At 45.4% G+C, this 23,255-nt stretch overlaps 1 protein-coding gene across 1 annotated transcript in view; it reads left to right on the top strand.

The window, feature by feature from the left end:
* Positions 1-23,255, top strand: part of LOC115079490 (mucin-6-like) — a 150,397-nt gene that overhangs the window by 108,959 nt on the left and 18,183 nt on the right. The window contains exons 26-30 of the mRNA XM_029583114.1: positions 9,909-10,034; positions 10,756-11,105; positions 12,834-12,913; positions 13,734-15,897; positions 16,214-17,030. Coding sequence (XP_029438974.1) covers positions 9,909-10,034; positions 10,756-11,105; positions 12,834-12,913; positions 13,734-15,897; positions 16,214-17,030 — 3,537 coding nt within the window. The remainder of the gene's footprint in view (positions 1-9,908; positions 10,035-10,755; positions 11,106-12,833; positions 12,914-13,733; positions 15,898-16,213; positions 17,031-23,255) is intronic.

The raw sequence follows: 23,255 nt of genomic DNA, 5'->3' as shown, positions 1-23,255 counted from the left end.
AAGGACTAACAGTAAATTTGGACAAGCAGTTTTGTGTAGCCAGTTTGCATAATAGACTTCTCGGTGGAGTATGAATTTCTTATTTAATAAACACCCCGCTGCAACTCTTAGCTTGAGACTTTCCACACATCATGGCTAATTCAGGCTACTTAGCAGAAAAAGGAAGTTTGCTTACAGTAAAAGGTGTTTCCTTAGATAGTAGGATGAAATTAATTAGCCATGCAAAATACACATCCGCCTCCCTAGAGAATCAACTACCAAGCTGGGATTAGTTTTGATATCGACTGCCCATGCTCAGTAGAGGTCAAACCTCTACTAGCTTGGAGAGACCAGTCTGTTCGGTGCCACTAGATATCATCACCCATGTATCATAACTAATTTATCCTGCTATCTTCGGAAAATACTGCTTTATCTCATAACATTGTTGCCGGCCGGCATTGTATATTGACCTAATACTATTTATCAGTGATTCTGAAACCAATCCTTAGGTCACACTAGCCAATCTGATATCCAGGATATCCACAATAAATATGCCCGACAGATTTGCATGCACACCCTCCATTGTCTGTAAATTTATTTCATGCATAATAATTGTGGATATCCTGAAAACATGACTGGCTAGAGAATCCCTGTACAAGATGGGCTTTATCAATGGAATTGTTAGTTTGATACAAACTTTACTCTTTTCTTATATTCTATGCATGATGAAAACAGCTGGAAAGATCTACACCCAGGATACCAGACAACCATTTCTTTTTCTTGATACACATCCCCCTTCTAGACAGAATATATATTTCTATGAAGATGACTTAATTGTAGCAGCATTCCTTAAAACTGGCACTAACACAGCTGCAGGACTGCAACGTAAATGGTGTTAAACTCTGTCATTCAATACTGATCTTTGATCGTACTCAATGATGAAAATTGTTTGTTAATTATCTGTACTTTTGAAATAATTTCAAAAGCCATATAGTGATGATACAAGTTATTTACTGAATCATAACTCCTTCAAGGATGTATATCAGTCTATTAAGTTTAAGTTTTGGGAAACTATATCCTATTAAGAAATAGAATTTGTGAATTTCCACTTCAAAATCAATAATGCTGCCATATAGCCTAGAGAAGAATTTCCATTAGCTAATATAGCTATGATGGTAGTTGTATGTCATTTTTACTTCTGGTCTTAACCACCAGAGTGGGTCTCATAAACTGTAATTATCATTCCATAAGAAGCAATCACACAGCCTATTCCAATGTTTATTTTACAATATTCATATATGTAAATAACATTTATAGCATCTCCTATTATGCCAAGCAATTAACGGTTATCTTCTAAGAGGATCTGCTTTCAAAAGGTTTAGGTGCTTAACTTTGGGAGTTAGAATCCTAATTTGGTTTCTCTGAAAACTGACTAGGGCTGATGAGTAGTTACATTTTGTTGCCTAGTTTTACTAGAATCCTAAATTTATGGTCTTAAAAGTGGGTGGCTTTTATAACGTCACATGCATGGATGCTAATGACACAGTTGAGGGTTCTGGGTGAAAGTGTAATGCACATGTAAACAACAAATGGGATTGGGTTTAGTACATGGGCGCTAGCTCACAACCACATTAAAGCTGATGCCTATTGGGGTCTAGATCCCTATGTCTTGCTGTGAAGGAGATCCCTCGACAACATAACTGCTGCTGCTCAGGTTCGCAAGGGTTCAGATCACTGCAACAAAAGGCTAAGCACTAACTTCCCCCCAGGATGGAGAAAAGTGTGAGCGTTGTATAATAAATACTAAGTGCTAGCCAGATCAAGAATATGCTTATCTCACATTTTATAGGGAGTTGTGGCCTGGGTCTTTAGGATACCCTAGGCATTGCGGGGAAACCTGAGTTTTTGTAAAGGCAGAATGAGCTGTTAAAGGGAAGAACCTCAGCTGTTGACTGGGCCCCCTCAGCTTTCAATTAATCACCTTCTACTTGTAATGTATGTGGTAGTTAAACAAATCCTTTTTTCAAGGTGTTCATGCATATCACTTTATTGTCAAAAGGCTCCTATTGTCAATCCTGAGGAGCTTTTTGACCACAAAGTGATTTGCATGAACACCTTGAAAAAAGGATTTATTTCATTGAAGTGGGCCAAAGACTGTTACCATATTTTCCCATATTTAATCTAAAACAATATTTTACCCATGGTAATGGGCTTTTACAAAATTGCCTTCCCCCTCCCCACTGTGTGAGAGTAAACTTATTCTCATAACTTTACCCACAGTGAGAGAAAGCATTTCCAGGGGCAGGATTGGCTTTTGAATTTTCAAAATTATGCACATGGGGGAATTTTCAAAAGGAGTTACACACTTAAAAACTGGGTTTTATGCATATGAAGGGGCTTTTGAAAATTGCTATGATAGTAATGAAACGTGTGTAACTCCTTTGAAAATTCACCTAATTAGCTAAATTATGCACGTACAGGGAAATTTTAAAAGAAACGTGCGTGCACATAAACGAGCATAGCAGCACGTGAGAGGAGAGTCGCTGCAATTTTAAATTGTGCTCACAAGTATGCGCATATTTAAAGTACCCCTCCTGCGCATATGTCGGCTACGGCTTTAGCGGCTTTTACGTGAGTATGCAGGCGGTATTTTAAAACAAGCTCGCATGAGGGAAAAACAGTTTACCCAAGTAGTCCACCAGTTTGCCTGGTTCATATCTAGGTTTCCCAGACCCCTCTGGTACTTCATCCTGCAAGCCCCCTTCCCCCACACACACTTGACCCTGAACCCTCACGCTGTGCTAAACACCCTAAAACTCGAGATCTCCAGACTTGCTGCTCATTAGGACCAGAAATAAAGTCACATGCACAACAAGTTGACACGCCATGGTCAGCTTTTTAAAAATGCGGACTTATGCACGTTAAGTCTTGGCCCTGCCCCAAAAGGCCCATCCCCCACCCAATCCATGCCTCTTTTTCACCCCCTTCTTGACATGTGTACAGGTATGTACGCGTGAACTTCGCGGCTTCTTAAGATGCGCATTGCTTGCGCGAGGTATGTGGCTGTTTTTGCATGAACAATGCTTTTAAAAATCGACCCAATAATTAGCAAGTTTTATGTGTTCAGAAAGGTTTCCTGGGGTAATTTTCAAAGTAATAACTTTCAAACAGTTACACACGGCAGCATATACATGCGCATATGGCCACATATAGATCTACGCATATAGGGGTAGATTTTTAAAAACTGCGCGATCGCGTACTTTTGTTTGCGCAGCCGCGCGTATCTTCTAAAATCCTGGATCGGCGCACGCAAGGCTGCCGAGCAGCCGGCGCGCGCCGAGCTGCGCAGCCTGTCTCCGTTCCCTCCGAGGCCGCTCCGAAATCGGAGCGGCCTCGGAGGGAACTTTCTTTCACCCTCCCCTCACCTTCCCCTCCCTTCCCCTACCTAACCCACTCCCCCGGCCCTATCTAACCCCCCCCCCCTACCTTTATCCACGGATTTACGCCTCCTGGAGGGAGACGTAAATCCACGTGCGCCAGCGGGCTGCTGGCGTGCCGAGACTCAACCTGGGGGCGGTTCCAGAGGGCGCGGCCACACCCCCGAAACGCCCCGGGCTGAAACCACGCCCCGGTCCCGCCCCCAAAACGCCGCATCATCGGGTCCCGCCCCCGACACGCCCCCTTCCAAAAACCCCGGGACCTGCGCACGCCGGTGGCCTATGGAAAATAGGCGCGCCGGCGCGCAAGGCCCTGCTCGCGTAAATCCGGGCGGATTTACGCGAGCAGAGCTTTTAAAATCCGCCCGATATTTTATAAGCCACGACCATCAGATATGCGCAGATTATAAAATATGCATCTGTTTATCCCAGCACATAAGCATGTATGTAGGCTTACATGCAAATACATAATGCATTGAACACATATTTTATCCACGTATTTTAAAAATATACAAGTGCAAATTTTATGCATGAAAAAAGTAGGACTTAAGTCGGGATTTACAGGTGTAAAGCTGTATATTTTAAAACATACACAAGTGAAATTATCAATTTTACCACTCCATCCACGGAATACATGCGTAGAAACTACTTATGGGCGTGTATGCTAGGTTTTTTTTTTTTTAACATTTTGAAAATTCACCCCTGTGTGCGCTGTTTGCTTTGAAAATTAGTGCAAAATCCACAGATAAAAACTACCTGCAGATTTTATACCAATATGGGCAGTCTTAAAAATTCCACTTAAAGGTTTTGGAAGAAATAGAAAAGTGGCACCTAGCAATGCAGAAGGAGCTTTAAAATAAGACTATATGAATCTCCATGTAAGATTTCCCTTTCTCTCCCATTCTGTCTCCCCATACCATCCTAGCTCAAATAACTTTTGATATAGAAGGCACTCATTTATTTAGGAATTTTATATACCGTTGTTCCAACAGAAGGTACAAAATCTGCATTCGTGTTCTAGGTCAACACAACATTTAAAACATGTTAATTAGGGGCTATGACAGTAGTTTGTGATACATAAGTTCCATTTCAATAACCTTCATGTATTAGTCAGGCCAATCAGTAGTGGCAGCCTGGCAGAGCTTCAGTCACCTGCCTGTATTCGGGGATTAATAGCAGCTTTCTAATGCATATGAGTGCTGTAGAGCTTTAGCAATAAATCAGACTACCAAAGGAACACACAGAAATGAGCATAAACATTAGGGTTTAGCTCTACATTCTCTGCTCTTTAGCATGCACAGTTCAGTAAATAACTTGAGTTACGCTCATCACTATCTGTATAATAATTTCCGTTCTTCCTGATATGATTTGTAGAGCAATAGGAATCCTGCAATGCTCTCTTGCCTTGCACGATAATGGTAAGAACATGGAAAAACCCTGTCCTGGCAATCACTCAGGCCTTGCATAATATTTTATTCTACGGAATATTTAAGCAATTCCATTCATGCAAGGATAGGAATCATCAACAGCTATATTATTTATTCATTGTTATCACTGAATTCCTGAGGTATCCATCTTTGTCTTTCCATTTATTTAGTAGTTAAGGATGGCAGCAATAATCCAAAGAAAATGCATACAGACAGATTTTGAAATTGCCTCTCACCCCACATGGGGCAAGTACAGCGGGTGTACTTCTCCCTGTTTACAAAAAGGGGCAAAGTTAGCTTGGGGGGAGGGAAAGTATGTGCCGAGATTTCATTTTGAAAATTCCATGTATACATTTACTCATGCACTTTGCACCTTCTTCGATGCAGGGGGAGGGAAGTATTCAGGTAAAAAAGAAAAAGTACCAACATTGGAGGTGATTTCTTAAAGGTGTTATGTGTGTAAAAGTAGCATCTATTGTAGCTGTTTTACACCCATCAAACCTTTTGACAATTCAGTCCTATGGAGTGAATTTTCGAAGGAGTTATGCGCCTGTAAATCCTTTTGAAAATGACCTCCCATTGTGTACACGAGCCACATTATTCAGAGGAAAACTCCATGAGGAGGAGGATTCTACCTACGAAAATGAGCCTGCAGTCTCAAGCTCCACAGACGGTAGCAAAATTGCTGTTGATGTGCCCAGTGCCCCTAAATATAAAATAACATTCAGGCCGATACAGTACAGTGCTCTCCGGCGGAGCGCACTGTTAACCCGCGTTTGACGCGCTAGCTTTACCCCTTATTCAGTAAGGGGTAATAGCGTGTCGAAAATGCGCGTCCAACCCCCCCGAACCTAATAGCGCCCGCAACATGCAAAAGCATGTTGATGGCCCTATTAGGTATTCCTGCGCGATACAGAAAGTAAAATGTGCGGCCAAGCCGCACATTTTATTTTAAGAAATTAACGCCTACCCAAAGGTCGGCATTAATTTCTGCCGGTGATCCAAGTTCCACGCCCTGTTCAATGCAATTACATTCTTACATGCTTGCTACCGTTATAATGTAAACCGAGATGATATGTAATATTTTACATGAATCCCGGTATATAAAAATGTTAAATAAATAAAGTGCACAGAAAAGCAGTTAAACTGCTTTTCTGTGCACCCTCCGACTTAATATCATGGCGATATTAAGTCGGAGGCCCCCAAAGTTAAAAAAAAGTTAAACATTTTTAAAAAATAAATTTTTTAAATCAGCCCGCGGCTCGTGGGTTGAAAACTGGATGCTCAATTTTGCCGGTGTCCAGTTTCCAAACCCGTGGCTGTCAGCAGGTTCGAGAACCGAAGCCGGCAAAATTGAGCGTCGGCTGTCAAACCCTCTGACAGCCACCGCTCCTGTCCAAAAAGAGAAGCTAGGGACGCGCTAGTGTCCCTAGCACCTCTTTTTGCCATGGGCCCTTATTTAAATAAATTAATTTAGTGAATCGCGAGCACAGGAGAGTGGCCTGTGCGCGCGCCAGGAGAGCAAGCATTTGCCCGCTCTCCTGTGACTTTTACTGTATCAGCCCGCTAATTTGGGTTTGAAGATGAGGAAAACAATTTTTAAAGCTGATTCACATGATCATACCTTATGGTTGCTAATTGCGTAAATTATTGCATGTACAGTGCACAGAACCAAGCTGCCAATTGGCTTCAAGGCATGAATAACTGCTTTTTTTTCCTCTATCTTCCTTCAAGTATTTGGGATTTCTCCTGGCTTGTCAATGCAAATACCTAAAGAGAATTACAAAACATTGCTAAGCATGCCATGGATGACTTGGACTTAGTTGGCAACTCTGACACAGCCCGACAATTCTCAAATAATTCATGAAAAGTCATGAATGAGGATTTGTATTATGACATGCACTGTTGCCAATGGCATGCTTCTATCCCTAGTTTTCCATTTTCTATCCAATGCATTGTTCCTGATTTTTCCCAGAAGATAGGAACACAACTGCATTGGAATTGAAATTAAGAACACTGAACTGAATCAATAGCTTGGGAGGTCAAAGAAGTGGGATGGCAGCACTTTATCAGCACATCTACTATACCTAAAAAGGCATAATTTTGTTCCTGGTTTGATTTAGCTAATTTCTAGCAATAAAAAGAAGCCACAGAAAATCTTGGTATAGTTAGTTGCCAATTTAACAAAATGTTGATGATCCCTATCAGTGTAGTGCTTTTTTTTTTTGTGTGATTATGACTGAAAGAAGCATTTCCCTCATCACTTCCATATACATTACCTTCTTCCCATGAGATAATTACGGTAGCCAAAATCCAGAAAGCATCTTGGTTGTGATTACTATGGAAAAACTGTAAAGATGTCCTGTAACAGCAAATTTAAAACTCTGCAAAAGGACCATAACCATTTTGTAGAAGGCTCTTTAAGCATATCAAAGAGCTTCTGAAAGCTATACAGCCATAGACGTCTCCTAAAAGAGGGCTACATCTCGAGGAACAAAGAGCATGAAGAGAGCGACTTGCTTACCATGAATGACGTGACCGACTTCCAAAACAAAAACCGTGGAGATTTAAGACAAAGATATCAATGTAGAAAGGGAAGAATCCAGCTGAACATAATATTTAAGTAAGTGAACTTTTGATCTTAGTAGGGAACGTAACACAATGAAAAGTAAACAAACCCTTAAATATTATTTTTAAAATATTTTTAGGGTAGGACTCTAAAATAGTCATATTGTTAGAAACATTTTAACTTCTTTTGACCAATAATCAAACCATAAACCGGACTTGTGTTAATATGTTTATATAATAAAAATATCAAACAGGCTAAAACTTAGACATAACTACTACAATCAAACAGATATGAAGACATCTCCAAACTGGAAGACACATTCACTTATTCTATAGGAAATTGGCAGGTAAACATCCAGCAAATCTACATTGCACAAAATATTTATATTTGACCTGACCTTTCTGGTACAGATATAAAAAAAATTAGCTAACTTCAGGGCAATAAACTCATGCAGTACAGAATCAGGATCATAGCAACAAAAATGCAGTTCCAAAGGAACTGGCATGTTATTTTTAAAATTTGCATATATCTGAGAACTCAGAAACTTAAAAATTCTGCCTTATAAGGAATGAAGAAAAATCCATTTTTGGGAAAAAAAAGTCACAAAAACAGAGTCTCATTTTTATTTAAAGGAAGATATGAATTTTGTACTCAAATGGAGGAAAACTATTTCTGGATCTCTACAACATTTTTCGATCATGCTCTCAGGTTTTTCATAAACATATACTCTTGCTGTTACTGGTTAAATGGAAACAACAAAAGAATTGACAAAGAAGAATCATTTTCACTTTTACTTGATTTAACAAATGATAAATTTTGATCACTTTAGGTGAAAAATGTCCTCACTAAAATTAACAATAAGCAAGTGATTATTAGCAAGCAATAGCACCATCTTAGATCTTGACTTCTATTACCAGAACCCTCAATGAATTTACAGTATTCTAATCATCCATTATCCTTCATGTAATCATTTATTTCTTATAGTCACAACTCTGACGATCACGATGCCAAGCAGTGTTTCAACACCATCCACAATACTACCAACAAGTTCAGAATTACCAACCACGAGAATGACAATGGAAGCAAGCACAATATCAAAACCATTTACCACAGAATTGCCTACACAAACCACAATATCAGTTTCAACAAAGATACAGACATTAAGCAGAACATTGTCCACTTCAATTCCGACATCAACACAAATACCAACTTCTTCATTTTTCACTACACCCCACAAACCAACCAAACCCCACACAACAATTACAACCACAAATCAAACAAGTTCAACACAGTCAAAAAATACTACATCATCAACTACAACTGAGACATCAACCACACCGCCAACCACACCGCCAACCTCAACTCTGACATCAACCACCACCACCACTACATCGCCAACCTCAACCCTGACATCAAACACCACCTCCACTACACCTCAAACCTCAACCCTCACATCAACCACCACACCTCCAAGCTCAACGCTGACATCAACCACCACCACAACCACACCGCCAACCTCAACCCTGACAACCACCACCACAACCACACCGCCAACCTCAACCCTGACATCAACCACCACCACACTGCCACCGTCAACGCTGACGTCAACCACTACCACCACACCTCCAACCTCAATGCTGATGTCAACCACACTGTCAACCTCTACGCTGACATCAACCACCACCACACCACTAACCTCAACCCTGAAATCAACCACCACCACCACCACAATGCCAACCTCAACATTGACATCAACCACCACACTGCCAACCACAACCCTGACATCAACCACCACCACACCGCCAACCTCAACTCTGACATCAACCACCACTACCACCACACCGCCAACCTCAAACCTGACATCAACTACCACTACCACCACACCGCCAACCTCAACCCTGACATCAACCACCACTACCACCACACCACAAACCTCAACCCTGACATCAACCACCACCACAACCACTACACCGCCAACCTCAACCCTGACATCAACCACCACTACCACCACTACACCACCAACCTCAACCCTGACATCAACCACCACTACCACCACACCACCAACCTCAACCCTGATATCAACCACCACCACCACAACACCGCCAACCTCAACCCTAACATCAACCACCACCACCACACCACCAACCTCAACCCTGACATCAACCACAACACCAACCTCAACCCTAACATCAACCACCACCACACCACCAACCTCAACCCTGACATCAACCACCACTACCACACCGCCAACCTCAACCCTGACAACCACCACAACCACTATACCGCCAACCTCAACCATGACATCAACCACCACACCACCAACCTCAATCCTGACATCAACTACTACCACCACACCTCCAACTTCAACGCTGATATCCACCACACTGCCAACCTCAACCCTGACATCATCCACCACACTGCCAACCACAACCCTGACATCAACCACCACTACCACCACACCGCCAACCTCAACCCTGACATCAACCACCACCACCACACCACCAACCTCAACCCTGACATCAACCACCACCGGCACCTCACCGCCAACCTCAACCCTGACATCAACCACCACCAGCACCTCACCACCAACCTCAACCCTGACATCAACCACCACACCACCAAGCTCAACCCTGACATCAACCACCACCACAACCACTACACCACCAACCTCAACCCTGACATCAACCACCACCACCACCAAACACTACACCACCAACCTCAACCCTGACATCAACCACCAAACCACCATCCTCAACCCTGACATCAACCACCACCACACCTCCAACTTCAACGCTGACATCCACCACACTGCCAACCTCAACCCTGACATCAACCACCACACTGCCAACCTCAACCCTGACTTCAACAACCACCACCACCACCTCACAGCCAACCTCAACCCTGACATCAACCACCACCACACCACCAACCTCAACCCTGACATCAACCACCACCACCACACCGCCAACCTCAACCCTGACATCAACCACCACTACCACCACACTGCCAACCTCAACCCTGACATCAACCACCATAACCACTATACCACCAACCTCAACCCTGACATCAACCACCACACCACCAACCTCAACCCTCACAACCACCACACTGCCAACCACAACCCTGACATCAACCACCACCACACCGCCAACCTCAACTCTGACTTCAACCACCACCACCACCACCTCACCGCCAACCTCAACCCTGACATCCACCACCACTACCACCACACCACCAACCTCAACCCTCACATCCACCACCACCACACCGCCAACCTCAACCCAGACATCAACCACCCACCACCATTACACCGCCAACCTCAATGTTGACATCAACCACACAGCCAGCCTCAACCTTGACATCAACCACCACCACCACTACACCGCCAACCTCAACCCTGACAACCACCACCACTACACCGCCAACCTCAACCGTGACATCAACCACACAGCCAACCTCAACCCTGACCTCAACCACCACTACCACCACTACACCGCCAACCTCAACCCTGACATCAACCACCACCACTACACCACCAACCTCAACCCTGACATCAACCACCACCACTACACCGCCAACCTCAACCCTGACATCAACCACCACCACCACCACACCACCAACCTCAACCCTGACATCAACCACCACCACACCACCAACCTCAACCCTAACATCAACCACCACTACCACAACACCGCCAACCTCAACCCTAACATCATCCACCACCACCACACCACCAACCTCAACCCTGACATCAACCACACCACCAACCTCAACCCTGACATCATCCACCACCACCACAACACCAACCTCAACCCTGACATCAACCACCACTACCACCACACCGCCAACCTCAACCCTCACATCAACCACTACCACCACACCACCAACCTCAACCCTGACATCAACCACCACACCAACCTCAACCCTGACATCAACTACCACCACAACACCATTAACCTCAACCCTGACATCAACCACCACCAAAACCACGCCAGCAATCTCAACCCTGACATCAACCACCACCACCACACCGCCAACCTCAACCCTGACATCAACCATCACCACCACCACACTGCCAACCTCAACCCTGACATCAACCACCACTACCACCACACCGCCAACCTCAACCCTGACATCAACCATCACCACCACCACACCGCCAACCTCAACCCTGACATCAACCACCACTACCACCACACCGCCAACCTCAACCCTAACATCAACCACCACCACAACCACACCGCCAACCTCAACCCTGACATCAACCACCACTACCACCACACCGCCAACCTCAACCCTGACATCAACCACCACACCACCAACCTCAATCCTGACATCAACTACTACCACCACACCTCCAACTTCAACGCTGACATCCACCGCACTGCCAACCTCAACCCTGACATCAACCACCACACTGCCAACCACAACCCTGACATCAACCACCACTACCACACCGCCAACTTCAACCCTGACATCAACCACCACTACCACACCGCCAACCTCAACCCTGACATCAACCACCACAACCACTACCCCGCCAACCTCAACCCTGACATCAACCACCACCACACCTCCAACTTCAACGCTGACATCCACCACACTGCCAACCTCAACCCTGACATCAACCACCACGCTGCCAACCTCAACCCTCACATCAACCACCACCACACCGCCAACCTCAACTCTGACTTCAACAACCACCACCACCACCTCACCACCAACCTCAACCCTGACATCAACCACCACACCACCAACCTCAACCCTGACATCAACCATCACCACCACACCTCCAATTTCAACGCTGACATCCACCACACTGCCAACCTCAACCCTGACATCAACCACCACACTGCCAACCAAAACCCTGACATCAACCACAACCACACCGCCAACCTCAACTCTCACTTCAACAACCACCACCACGTCACCACCAACCTCAACCCTGACATCAACCACCACCACCACACCACCAACCTCAACCCTGACATCAACCACCACCAGCACCTCACCGCCAACCTCAACCCTGACATCAACCACCACACCACCAAGCTCAACCCTGACATCAACCACCACAACCACTACACCACCAACCCCAACCCTGACATCAACCACCACCACCACAACCACTACACCACCAACCTCAACCCTGACATCAACCACCACCACCACAACCACTACACCACCAACCTCAACACTGACATCAACCACCACCACCACACCACCAACCTCAACCCTGACAACCACCACAACCACTACACCGCCAACCTCAACTCTGACCTCAACCCTGACATCAACCACCACCACACCACCAACCTCAACTCTGACATCAACCACACCGCCAACCTCAACCCTGACATCAACCACCACTACCACGACACCGCCAACCTCAACCCTGACATCAACCATCACTACCACCAGACCGCCAACCTCAACCCTGACATCAACCACCACTACCACCAGACCGCCAACCTCAACCCTAACATCAACCACCACAACCAGTACACCGCCAACCTCAACCCTGACATCAACCACCAAACCACCATCCTCAACCCTGACATCAACCACCACCACCACACCTCCAACTTCAACGCTGACATCCACCACACTGCCAACCTCAACCCTGACATCAACCACCACACTGCCAACCTCAACCCTGACATCAACCACCACCACACTGCCAACCTCAACTCTGACTTCAACAACCACCATCACCACCTCACAGCCAACCTCAACCCTGACATCAACCACCATCACCACCACACCACCAACCTCAACCCTGACATCAACCACCACCACACCGCCAATCTCAACCCTGACATCAACCACCACTACCACCACACTGCCAACCTCAACCCTGAAATCAACCACCATAACCACTACACCGCCAACCTCAACCCTGACATCAACCACCACACCACCAACCTCAACCCTAACATCAACCACCACACTGCCAACCACAACCCTGACATCAACCACCACCACACCGCCAACCACAACCCTGACATCAACCACCACACCGCCAACCTCAACTCTGACTTCAACCACCTCCACAACCACCACACCACCAACCTCAACCCTGACATCCACCACCACTACCACCACACCACCAACCTCAACCCTCACATCCACCACCACCACACCGCCAACCTCAACCCTGACATCAACCACCACCACCACTACACCGCCAACCTCAATGTTGACATCAACCACACAGCCAGCCTCAACCTTGACATCAACCACCACCACCACTACACCGCCAACCTCAACCCTGACAACCACCACCACCACTACACCGCCAACCTCAACCCTGACATCAAGGACCACCACCACCACACCACCAACCTCAACCCTGACATCAACCACCACCACACCACCAACCTCAACCCTAACATCAACCACCACTACCACAACACCGCCAACCTCAACCCTAACATCAACCACCACCACCACACCACCAACCTCAACCCTGACATCAACCACACCACCAACCTCAACCTTGACATCAACCACCACCACCACTACACCGCCAACCTCAACGTTGACATCAACCACACAGACAGCCTCAACCTTGACATCAACCACCACCACCACTACACCGCCAACCTCAACCCTGACAACCACCACCACTACACCGCCAACCTCAACCGTGACATCAACCACACAGCCAACCTCAACCCTGACCTCAACCACCACTACCACCACCACTACACTGCCAACCTCAACCCTGACATCAACCACCACCACTACACCACCAACCTCAACCCTGACATCAAGCACCACCACCACCACCACACCACCAACCTCAACCCTGACATCAACCACCACCACCACACCACCAACCTCAACCCTAACATCAGCCACCACTACCACAACACCGCCAACCTCAACCCTAACATCAACCACCACCACCACACCACCAACCTCAACCCTGACATCAACCACACCACCAACCTCAACCTTGACATCAACCACCACTACACCGCCAACCTCAACGTTGACATCAACCACACAGCCAGCCTCAACCTTGACATCAACCACCCCCACCACCACACCACCAATCTCAACCCTGACAACCACCACCACCACTACACCGCCAACCTCAACCCTGACATCAACCACCCCCAACACCACACCACCAATCTCAACCCTGACAACCACCACCACCACTACACCGCCAACCTCAACCCTGACAAGCACCACCACCACACCACCAACCTCAACCCTGACAACCACCACCACCACACCACCAACCTCAACCCTAACATCAACCACCACCTCCACTACACCGCCAACCTCCACCCTGACATCAACCACCACCATCACCACACCGCCAACCTCAACCCTGACATCAACCACCACCACTACACCGCCAACCTCAACCCTGACATCAACCACCACCACCACTACACTGCCAACCTCAACCCTGACATCAACCACCACCACCACTACATCACCAACCTCAACCCTGACAACCACCACCACCACTACTCCACCAACCTCAACCCTGACATCAACCACCACCCCCACCACTACACTGCCAACCTCAACCCTGACATCAACCACCACCACCACTACTCCACCAACCTCAACCCTGACATCAACCACCACCCCCACCACTACACTGCCAACCTCAACCCTGACATCAACCACCACCACCACCACTACACTGCCAACCTCAACCTTGACATCAACCACCACCACCACCACACCGCCAACCTCAACCCTGACAACCACCACCACCACTACACCAACCTCAACCCTGACAACCACAACCACCACTACACTGCCAACCTCAACCCTGATAACCACACAGCCCTCAACTCTGACATCAACCACCACCACCACTACACCGCCAACCTCAACCCTGACATCAACCACCACCACACCACCAACCTCAACCCTGACATCAACCACCACCCCCACCACTACACTGCCAACCTCAACCCTGACATCAACCACCACCACCACCACTACACCACCAACCTCAACCTTGACATCAACCACCACCACCACACCGCCAACCTCAACCCTGACAACCACCACCACCACTACACCAACCTCAACCCTGATAACCACACAGCCCTCAACTCTGACATCAACCACCACCACCACTACACCGCCAACCTCAACCCTGACATCAACCACCACCACACCACCAACCTCAACCCTGACATCAACCACCACCACCACCATTCCACCAACCTCAACCCTGACATCAACCACCACCACCACCACTACACCGCCAACCTCAACATTGACATCAACCACCACCACCACTACACCACCAACCTCAACCCTGACATCAACCATCACCACCACCACTACACCACCAACCTCAACCCTGACAACCACCACCACCACTACTCCACCAACCTCAACCCCGATATCAACCACCACCCCCACCACTACACTGCCAACCTCAACCCTGACATCAACCACCACCACCACCACTACACCACCAACCTCAACCTTGACATCAACCACCACCACTACACCGCCAACCTCAACCCTGACATCAACCACCACCACCACTACACCGCCAACCTCAACCCTGACAACCACCACCACCACACTGCCAACCTCAACCCTGACATCAACCACCACCACCACCACTACACCACCAACCTCAACCCTGACAACCACCACCACCACCTACACCGCCAACCTCAACCCTGACATTAACCACCACCACCATTCCACCAACCTCAACCCTGACATCAACCACCATTACCACTACACCACCAACCTCAACATTGACATCAACCACCACCACCACTACACCACCAACCTCAACCCAGACATCAACCACCACCACTACACCACCAACCTCAACCCTGACAACCACCACCACCACTACACCACCAACCTCATCCCTGACATCAACCACCACTCCCACTCCACCAACCTCAACCCTGACATCAACCACCACCCTCACCACTACACTGCCAACCTCAACCCTGACATCAACCACCACCACACCACCAACCTCAACCCTAACATCAACCACCACCTCCACTACACCACCAACCTCAACCCTAACATCAACCACCACCACCACCACCACTACACCGCCAACCTCAACATTGACATCAACCACCACCAGCACTACACCACCAACCTCAACCCTGACATCAACCACCACCACCACCACTACACCACCAACCTCAACCCTGACAACCACCACCACCACTACTCCACCAACCTCAACCCCAATATCAATCACCACCCCCACCACTACACTGCCAACCTCAACCCTGACATCAACCACCACCACCACCACTACACCACCAACCTCAACCTTGACATCAACCACCACCACTACACCACCAACCTCATCCCTGACATCAACCACCACCACCACTACACCGCCAACCTCAACCCTGACAACCACCACCACCACACTGCCAACCTCAACCCTGATAACCACACAGCCAACCTCAACCCTGACATCAACCACCACCACTACACCACCAACCTCAACCCTGACAACCACCACCACCACTACACCGCCAACCTCAACCCTGACATCAACCACCACTCCCACTCCACCAACCTCAACCCTGACATCAACCACCACCACCACACCACCACCAACCTCAACATTGACATCAACCACCACCACCACTACACCACCAACCTCAACCCTGACAACCACCACCACCACTACTCCACCAACCTCAACCCTGACATCAACCACCACCACCACACCACCACCAACCTCAACATTGACATCAACCACCACCACCACTACACCACCAACCTCAACCCTGACAACCACCACCACCACTACTCCACCAACCTCAACCCTGACATCAACCACCACTCCCACTCCACCAACCTCAACCCTGACATCAACCACCCACCCTCACCACTACACTGCCAACCTCAACCCTGACATCAACCACCACCACCACCACACCACCAACCTCAACCCTAACATCAACCACCACCTCCACTACACCACCAACCTCAACCCTGACATCAACCACCACCACCACACCACCAACCTCAACGTTGACAACCACCAGAACCACACTGCCAACCTCAATCCTGAAAACTTCATCAACCAGAACCGAATCACCAATTACAAGTCTGACATCATCCAGAACAACCATGCCATCCTTAACCACAAAGCAGACTTCAACTACATCGAAGACACTTACATCACACTCAACCTTTTCACCAATTTTCATAACTCCTCATTCAACAATAAAAACAACAGTAGATGTATCTCATCTTTTGAGTCCTGATCAAACGTTAACATCATCACCTCAAAAAAGTAAGTTTTTTAAAATTATATATTATTTATTGGTTAGTCCAAACAAATAAATCATTACTGCATGTCATTCTGAGAATAATGAGTTCTTTTAAGACATACTACACTTTTGGTCATTTTTAACATGTTTTCACTGTATATTCTTCAGTTCATTCAATACTTCAATTGCTTACTGGAATTTTTCAGTTAATATATTAACTACTCTCTCTTCCCCTCCCTGACCCACCCCCCCCCCCTTTTTCCACTTGCTCCAATAAATTGTTTTGATATCATGACTGCCTGCTTTATTGTTCCAAAAATTTTAATACAACCTCTTTTTAACCCCCTTCCCTTATCTTTTCGTTCCCCTCCTTTCCCTCCCCCTTCTCTATTTCCCTGTCCTCCCCCTGCCCCTTCCCCCTATTCTTTAGCCTCTATTATCTTGCTGTTGCCATCTTCCTCTATGTTTGTCTAGATATATACATATTTAATGTTTCCTTTTAAGTCTGTTGTTCGCCTTCTGCTCAATATTATATATGTTGTTTCTTATAGATTATTACTGTATCTGGTCCCCCTGACACAGCCCGATGCGAAACACGGTTGTGTCGGGGCCCTAGTTTCAACACTGTAAACTATAAATTCTTTGACCAATGTACACTATTGTTGCAATTGCATCTCCAATAGAAGTTTTTGCTGCCAAGACATATTGCATCAGTTCACGTTGCATATGCTTAATATAATCACATACATCTAGTAACATATACTGTAGATGCTCATCCTCAAAGATTATAGCAGCTGTTGAAGCACCAGTGGCCTTGTATTAGAAAGGGACTGGTATGTTTTGATTGGAGATATTTTGATAGAAGCAGTAGCATGACAATTCATTTTCCTGTACATGAAAAAATAAGGCAGAATATAAGAGTGGCATACTCTGTGCATATACTTCCAGCCCCTAACCAATCAACTCACACATCGAACTGCGGTTCACTCCTTTTTTGAGATGCAAGACAAACTCTGTTCTTGTTCTAAAAAACCATACTTCACATGTTGAGTCCTGGCAACCAAAGAAAACACTTTCTGGGCCCCAGAAAGAATTAATCTTGGATATGCAAGACTGGAGAAAAATCTGTGCTATTAACCTAGGCTCAGCTGCTGAGTTATACTAGTTGGAGAATACTGGATTCTTTGTAAGTTGTGGTATCTTTTTCTGGATGGACAATAATGCACAAGCTTTTAAGATCAATGTGTTGATCCAATAAAAATGGTTACTGCTTACAAAGAATCATAAGTTTATTTTTACCAGATGAGCCAATCAGCATTCAGATGCCACTTGGATTTAGTAAAAAGCAATTAAGAATCTTTTTTTGCTCCCTTAATGTACCCACCATTTTACTCACCAGAGATTTTTCTTTCTGGTAAATATAATAGATAAAATAAAATATCATAACCTCTTTCTTTTCATGTAATAATCACATATTAGTGGACTTATGATACTGATGTTGATCAAACTAGACTCTATTAGTTGGTATATGTAGAATAAAACATTTTCCTCAAGGAAACATCTAAAGGGGGAACACTCCATGTTCTCAAAAGCTCATGTACGGTATATCACCTTTGGATTATTCTTATATTTATTTATTTATTTCGAGGCTTTTATATACCGAAGTATAGCAGATTGCCTTCACTCCGGTTTACATGGTAACAACTTAATACAATTTAATAACATTGGAACAACTTAATATACTAGGAACGATGTTCGGGTCATAGGTTTAAAGGGAGAGACGATTACAAACTGGAAATGAACATTTTTACAACAGACGAAATTGTCATTTAATAAAAGGGGAGAACTTAAGCAGAGTTCATTGTTAGGTGAGGGGTACAATAGGACTTATTGTATCGGAGAGGCTGATCTGAGGGGTGGGACGCGGGGAGATGAGGATCGGTATTGAGGGGGGAGGGGTGGGGGAGGACATTCGAGGAGGTTATAGCGTGAAGTGCAAAGGAGGGAAATGAGATAGGAAGTTGCGGGTGGCTTAACTGACGCCATCATGGAAAGTTAGGTTGAAATACCAAGTTTTGAGTTCCTTTTTGAAAGATTTGATGTCACTGAGTGAACTTAGGTAGTGTGGTAAGGTGTTCCATAATTTGGGTCCTGCGATGGAGAAGGCTCTGTTCCTCGTGTTGGTAAGTTTAGCTATGCTGAGGGAAGGTATGTCTAGATTCAGTTTGCATGCTGTTCTGGTAGAATGTTGCGCTTTGTGAAGGTGAATCATGTCATTGAGGGCGGAGTTGGCTTCTTTGAATATTGCGTTGTGGACAATTGTCAAAGCTTTTAATTCAATTCTTTGTGCTATTGGTAGCCAGTGGAGACTTTTCAGAACAGGGGTGATATGATCTGATTTCTTCTTGCCGGTAAGGATTCTGGCAGCGGCGTTTTGAAACAATTGGAGAGGCTTTATGGTGGATTTTGGGAGGCCGATCATAAGAGAGTTGCAGTAGTTGAGGCTGTTGAAGATGAGGGATTGCAGCACAGTTCAGAAATCTTGATGGTGGAGAAGTGGTTTTAGGTGTTTCAGGATGTGGAGTTTATGAAAGCCTTCTTTTGTTTTAGCTGCGATGTTCTTTTTTAAGTTGAGTTCGTTGTCAATCCAGATTCCGAGGTCTTTTGTAGTGTTTTTCAGTTGGATGCAGATGTTGTCGATTTGTAGGAAGTGTGAAGAAGTTGTCAAACCAGAGTTGTGTTTACCTATGAGGATGCATTCGGTTTTATTCATATTGAGACAAAGTTTTAGTTGGTTTAGCTTGTCTCTGATGGCGATTAGGTGGTTGGCAGTGGTTTTTAGTGTCTCATCGATGGTGTTGGATACAGGGATGAGTAGTTGAATGTCATCTGCATATATATATGTTATGCCAAGACTTGAGATGAAGTGGCAGAGTGGGAGTAGGTATATATTAAAGAGGGTGGCAGATAGGGCGGAGCCTTGTGGTACCCCTGGTATCAAGTGGGAGGGGATTAGATGAATTGTTGTTAATGGTGACCTTGAAGTATCTTTCTTTTAGGGAGGAGGTGAACCAGCTTAGTGTTTTATCAACAAGACCGATGTGTGCAAGTCTTGATATCAGGCTTTCGTGGTCAACCATATCGAATGCCGCGGAGAGATCAAGTAGAATTAGTATGTGATTTAGTTTGTCATCGAGACCCCTGATTAATTTATTTGATAGATTGATTAGCAGAGTTTCTGTACTTCTGTTTTTCCTGAATCCGTGTTGAGAGGTATGTAGGATATTGTTGTCTTCTAGATGTTAAGCTGAATCATTGCTGCTTTCTCAGTCATCTTGGTGAGTAGTGGGAGGTTTGAGATGGGGCGGTAGTTATTCAGATCTGCAGGGTCAAGGTCCTTCTTTTTCAAGATTGGAGTGATAGTTGCTGTTTTTAATTGGGTTGGAATTGGATTTGTTTATGATTGCTGCAATGGTCGGGGCGATGATGTGTGCCATTTCTTTCAGGTTTCGGGTTGAGATTATATCTAGTTCGTGGCGCGCTGGGTTGATTTTTTTTAGCATGTTTTCGGCGTCTTTGTTGGATATTGGTACGAAGTTCAACCAGGGTGTTATGGTTGATTTTACGTTTTGGTCCTCCGTGTTTTGAGTGGGTGTTGAAGGAGTTGGTAATCTTGCTTATTTTGTTCTTGAAGAACAGGGCTAGGTCTTGGCTTAGGTTATTTGTATTTGTTGTGCCGGTGCTGTAGTTGTTTTCTTCAATCAGGTTTTGTACGATGTTGAACAGAGCATTAGAACTGTTTGAGGAGTTCTTTATCTTTAGACTATAGTAGTCTCGTTTGGTGTTCATGATTGTTTTTTTATATGATGCAAGTAGCGTACGGTATCATTGAGTGGTTGCTGGGCAATTGGATTTTCTCCATTCCTTTTCTAATTTTCTTAGGTTGCCTTTCATTGATCTGAGATGTGAGTTGAACCAAGGGTTGTTTTTCATCACTTGTTTTTTTAATCTTTTTTGTTTTTATGGGGTTTATATTGTTGGCAGTTTGTTCCTTGAGGTGGAGCCAGGATAGTATGGCGTTGTTGATGTTAGAGAGGTCTAAGTTAGCGAGTTGTTTAGTGAGCTCTTGTTGTAGTAGGTTGAGTTGGAAGGGAGGTCGGTATTTGAATGATGGTCGGTCAGATGCATCCTTCAAGTTGTTGTTCTGTATTTGTGTCTTGCATTGTATGATGAAGTGGTCCGACCAGGGGACTGGATTGGATGATATTTGTGAATCTGCGAAGTGGTGGTTGGTGAAGACCAGATCTAACGTGTGACCTGCTTTATGTGTAGGGAAGTTCACTTGTTGGTGCAGGTTGAAGCTGGAAAGCATGTCAAGCAGTGTTTGGCAGCTTTGAGATCTGGGGATGGAGTCTGTGTGGAGGTTGAAATCCCCGAGAATGATGGTAGTTTTTTTTGTGCTGATGTTCGAGATTAAGTATTCTAAGAGTGGGGATACTTCGCTATCTAGGAGCTTGGGGGGGCAGTAGACTAGGCATATTTGTAGGGTCTCTGAGTCGAAGAGAGCAACTTCGTACTTCTTCGGGAGGTTGTGCAGTATCAGTTTCATGTTGAATTTCTTTTTTATGATAAGGAGTAGGCCTCCTCCTCTGCGATACTTGCAAGGGATGGAGAATAAGTCATAGTCGGAGTGGGTTATTTGGTTAGATATTACATGATCTGTATTTTTGAGCCATGTTTCGGTTATGGCAATGAAGTCAGGATTTTTATCTTGGATGAGGTCGGCTAATACCATGAATTTTTTGGTTAGGGATTGAGCGTTAATAAGGAGAAAGGTGAGGAAGATGAAGTTTTTGACGTGTCTCTTGAAGGGGATGTTGATCAGATGCCTGTATCCAGTCTGCTGATTAAAATATATTCCTACTGTACAAATGAATAATTGTAGAACTTAGATATTGTAAAGTTGTGATCCACCACTTATAAGTCATGGATCATAAAAATATCACAATTTGTGAATACAGACCTCAATAAAAAGAAAAACAAAATTAGCATTCATATTTATCTGTTTTTCAAATTTCATGGTACTAAAAAGCCCAGAACAATATATATCACTAAATTAATTCATCATAAATTAACATAGATAAATTAAGACAAACTCATCCAAACCATTATCACATAAAAATAGATACAATTAGGCATGGGCATTTGAGAAAAACAAAACAGGAAATTAGATGAAATTTCCTATTTCATTTCATTTCACTTCGTTATCAACGTGAATGATTGAAAATTCAACAAATTTTGTTGGTTTTCACATTTTGTTTGAAAATAAGACTGATCCATCAGGCCTAGGCAAAGGTCTGAAGCAGAGGCCTTGCCTAGTAAATAGGCAGAGACTCAAAGAAAGGGACTGGGACTAGGTCACAGCATAATGCCGGGGCCTGGGCTTATGGCCTAGACCTTGGCGCAACATATGAATCACGGCCTAGACCAGAGAGCAACACCAGGGTCTCAGATGAGAGACATGCCTAACACGTGGCCTTGATAGAAACCCTAAAATATAAACTCTTACTTGAACCAGGGATCC

This window comes from Rhinatrema bivittatum, chromosome 17 (genome assembly GCF_901001135.1).
Source record: "Rhinatrema bivittatum chromosome 17, aRhiBiv1.1, whole genome shotgun sequence".
Lineage (NCBI taxonomy): Eukaryota > Metazoa > Chordata > Amphibia > Gymnophiona > Rhinatrematidae > Rhinatrema > Rhinatrema bivittatum.
The sequence above is the reverse complement of the archived record's forward strand: the minus strand, read 5'-3'. Positions and strand labels throughout refer to the sequence as shown.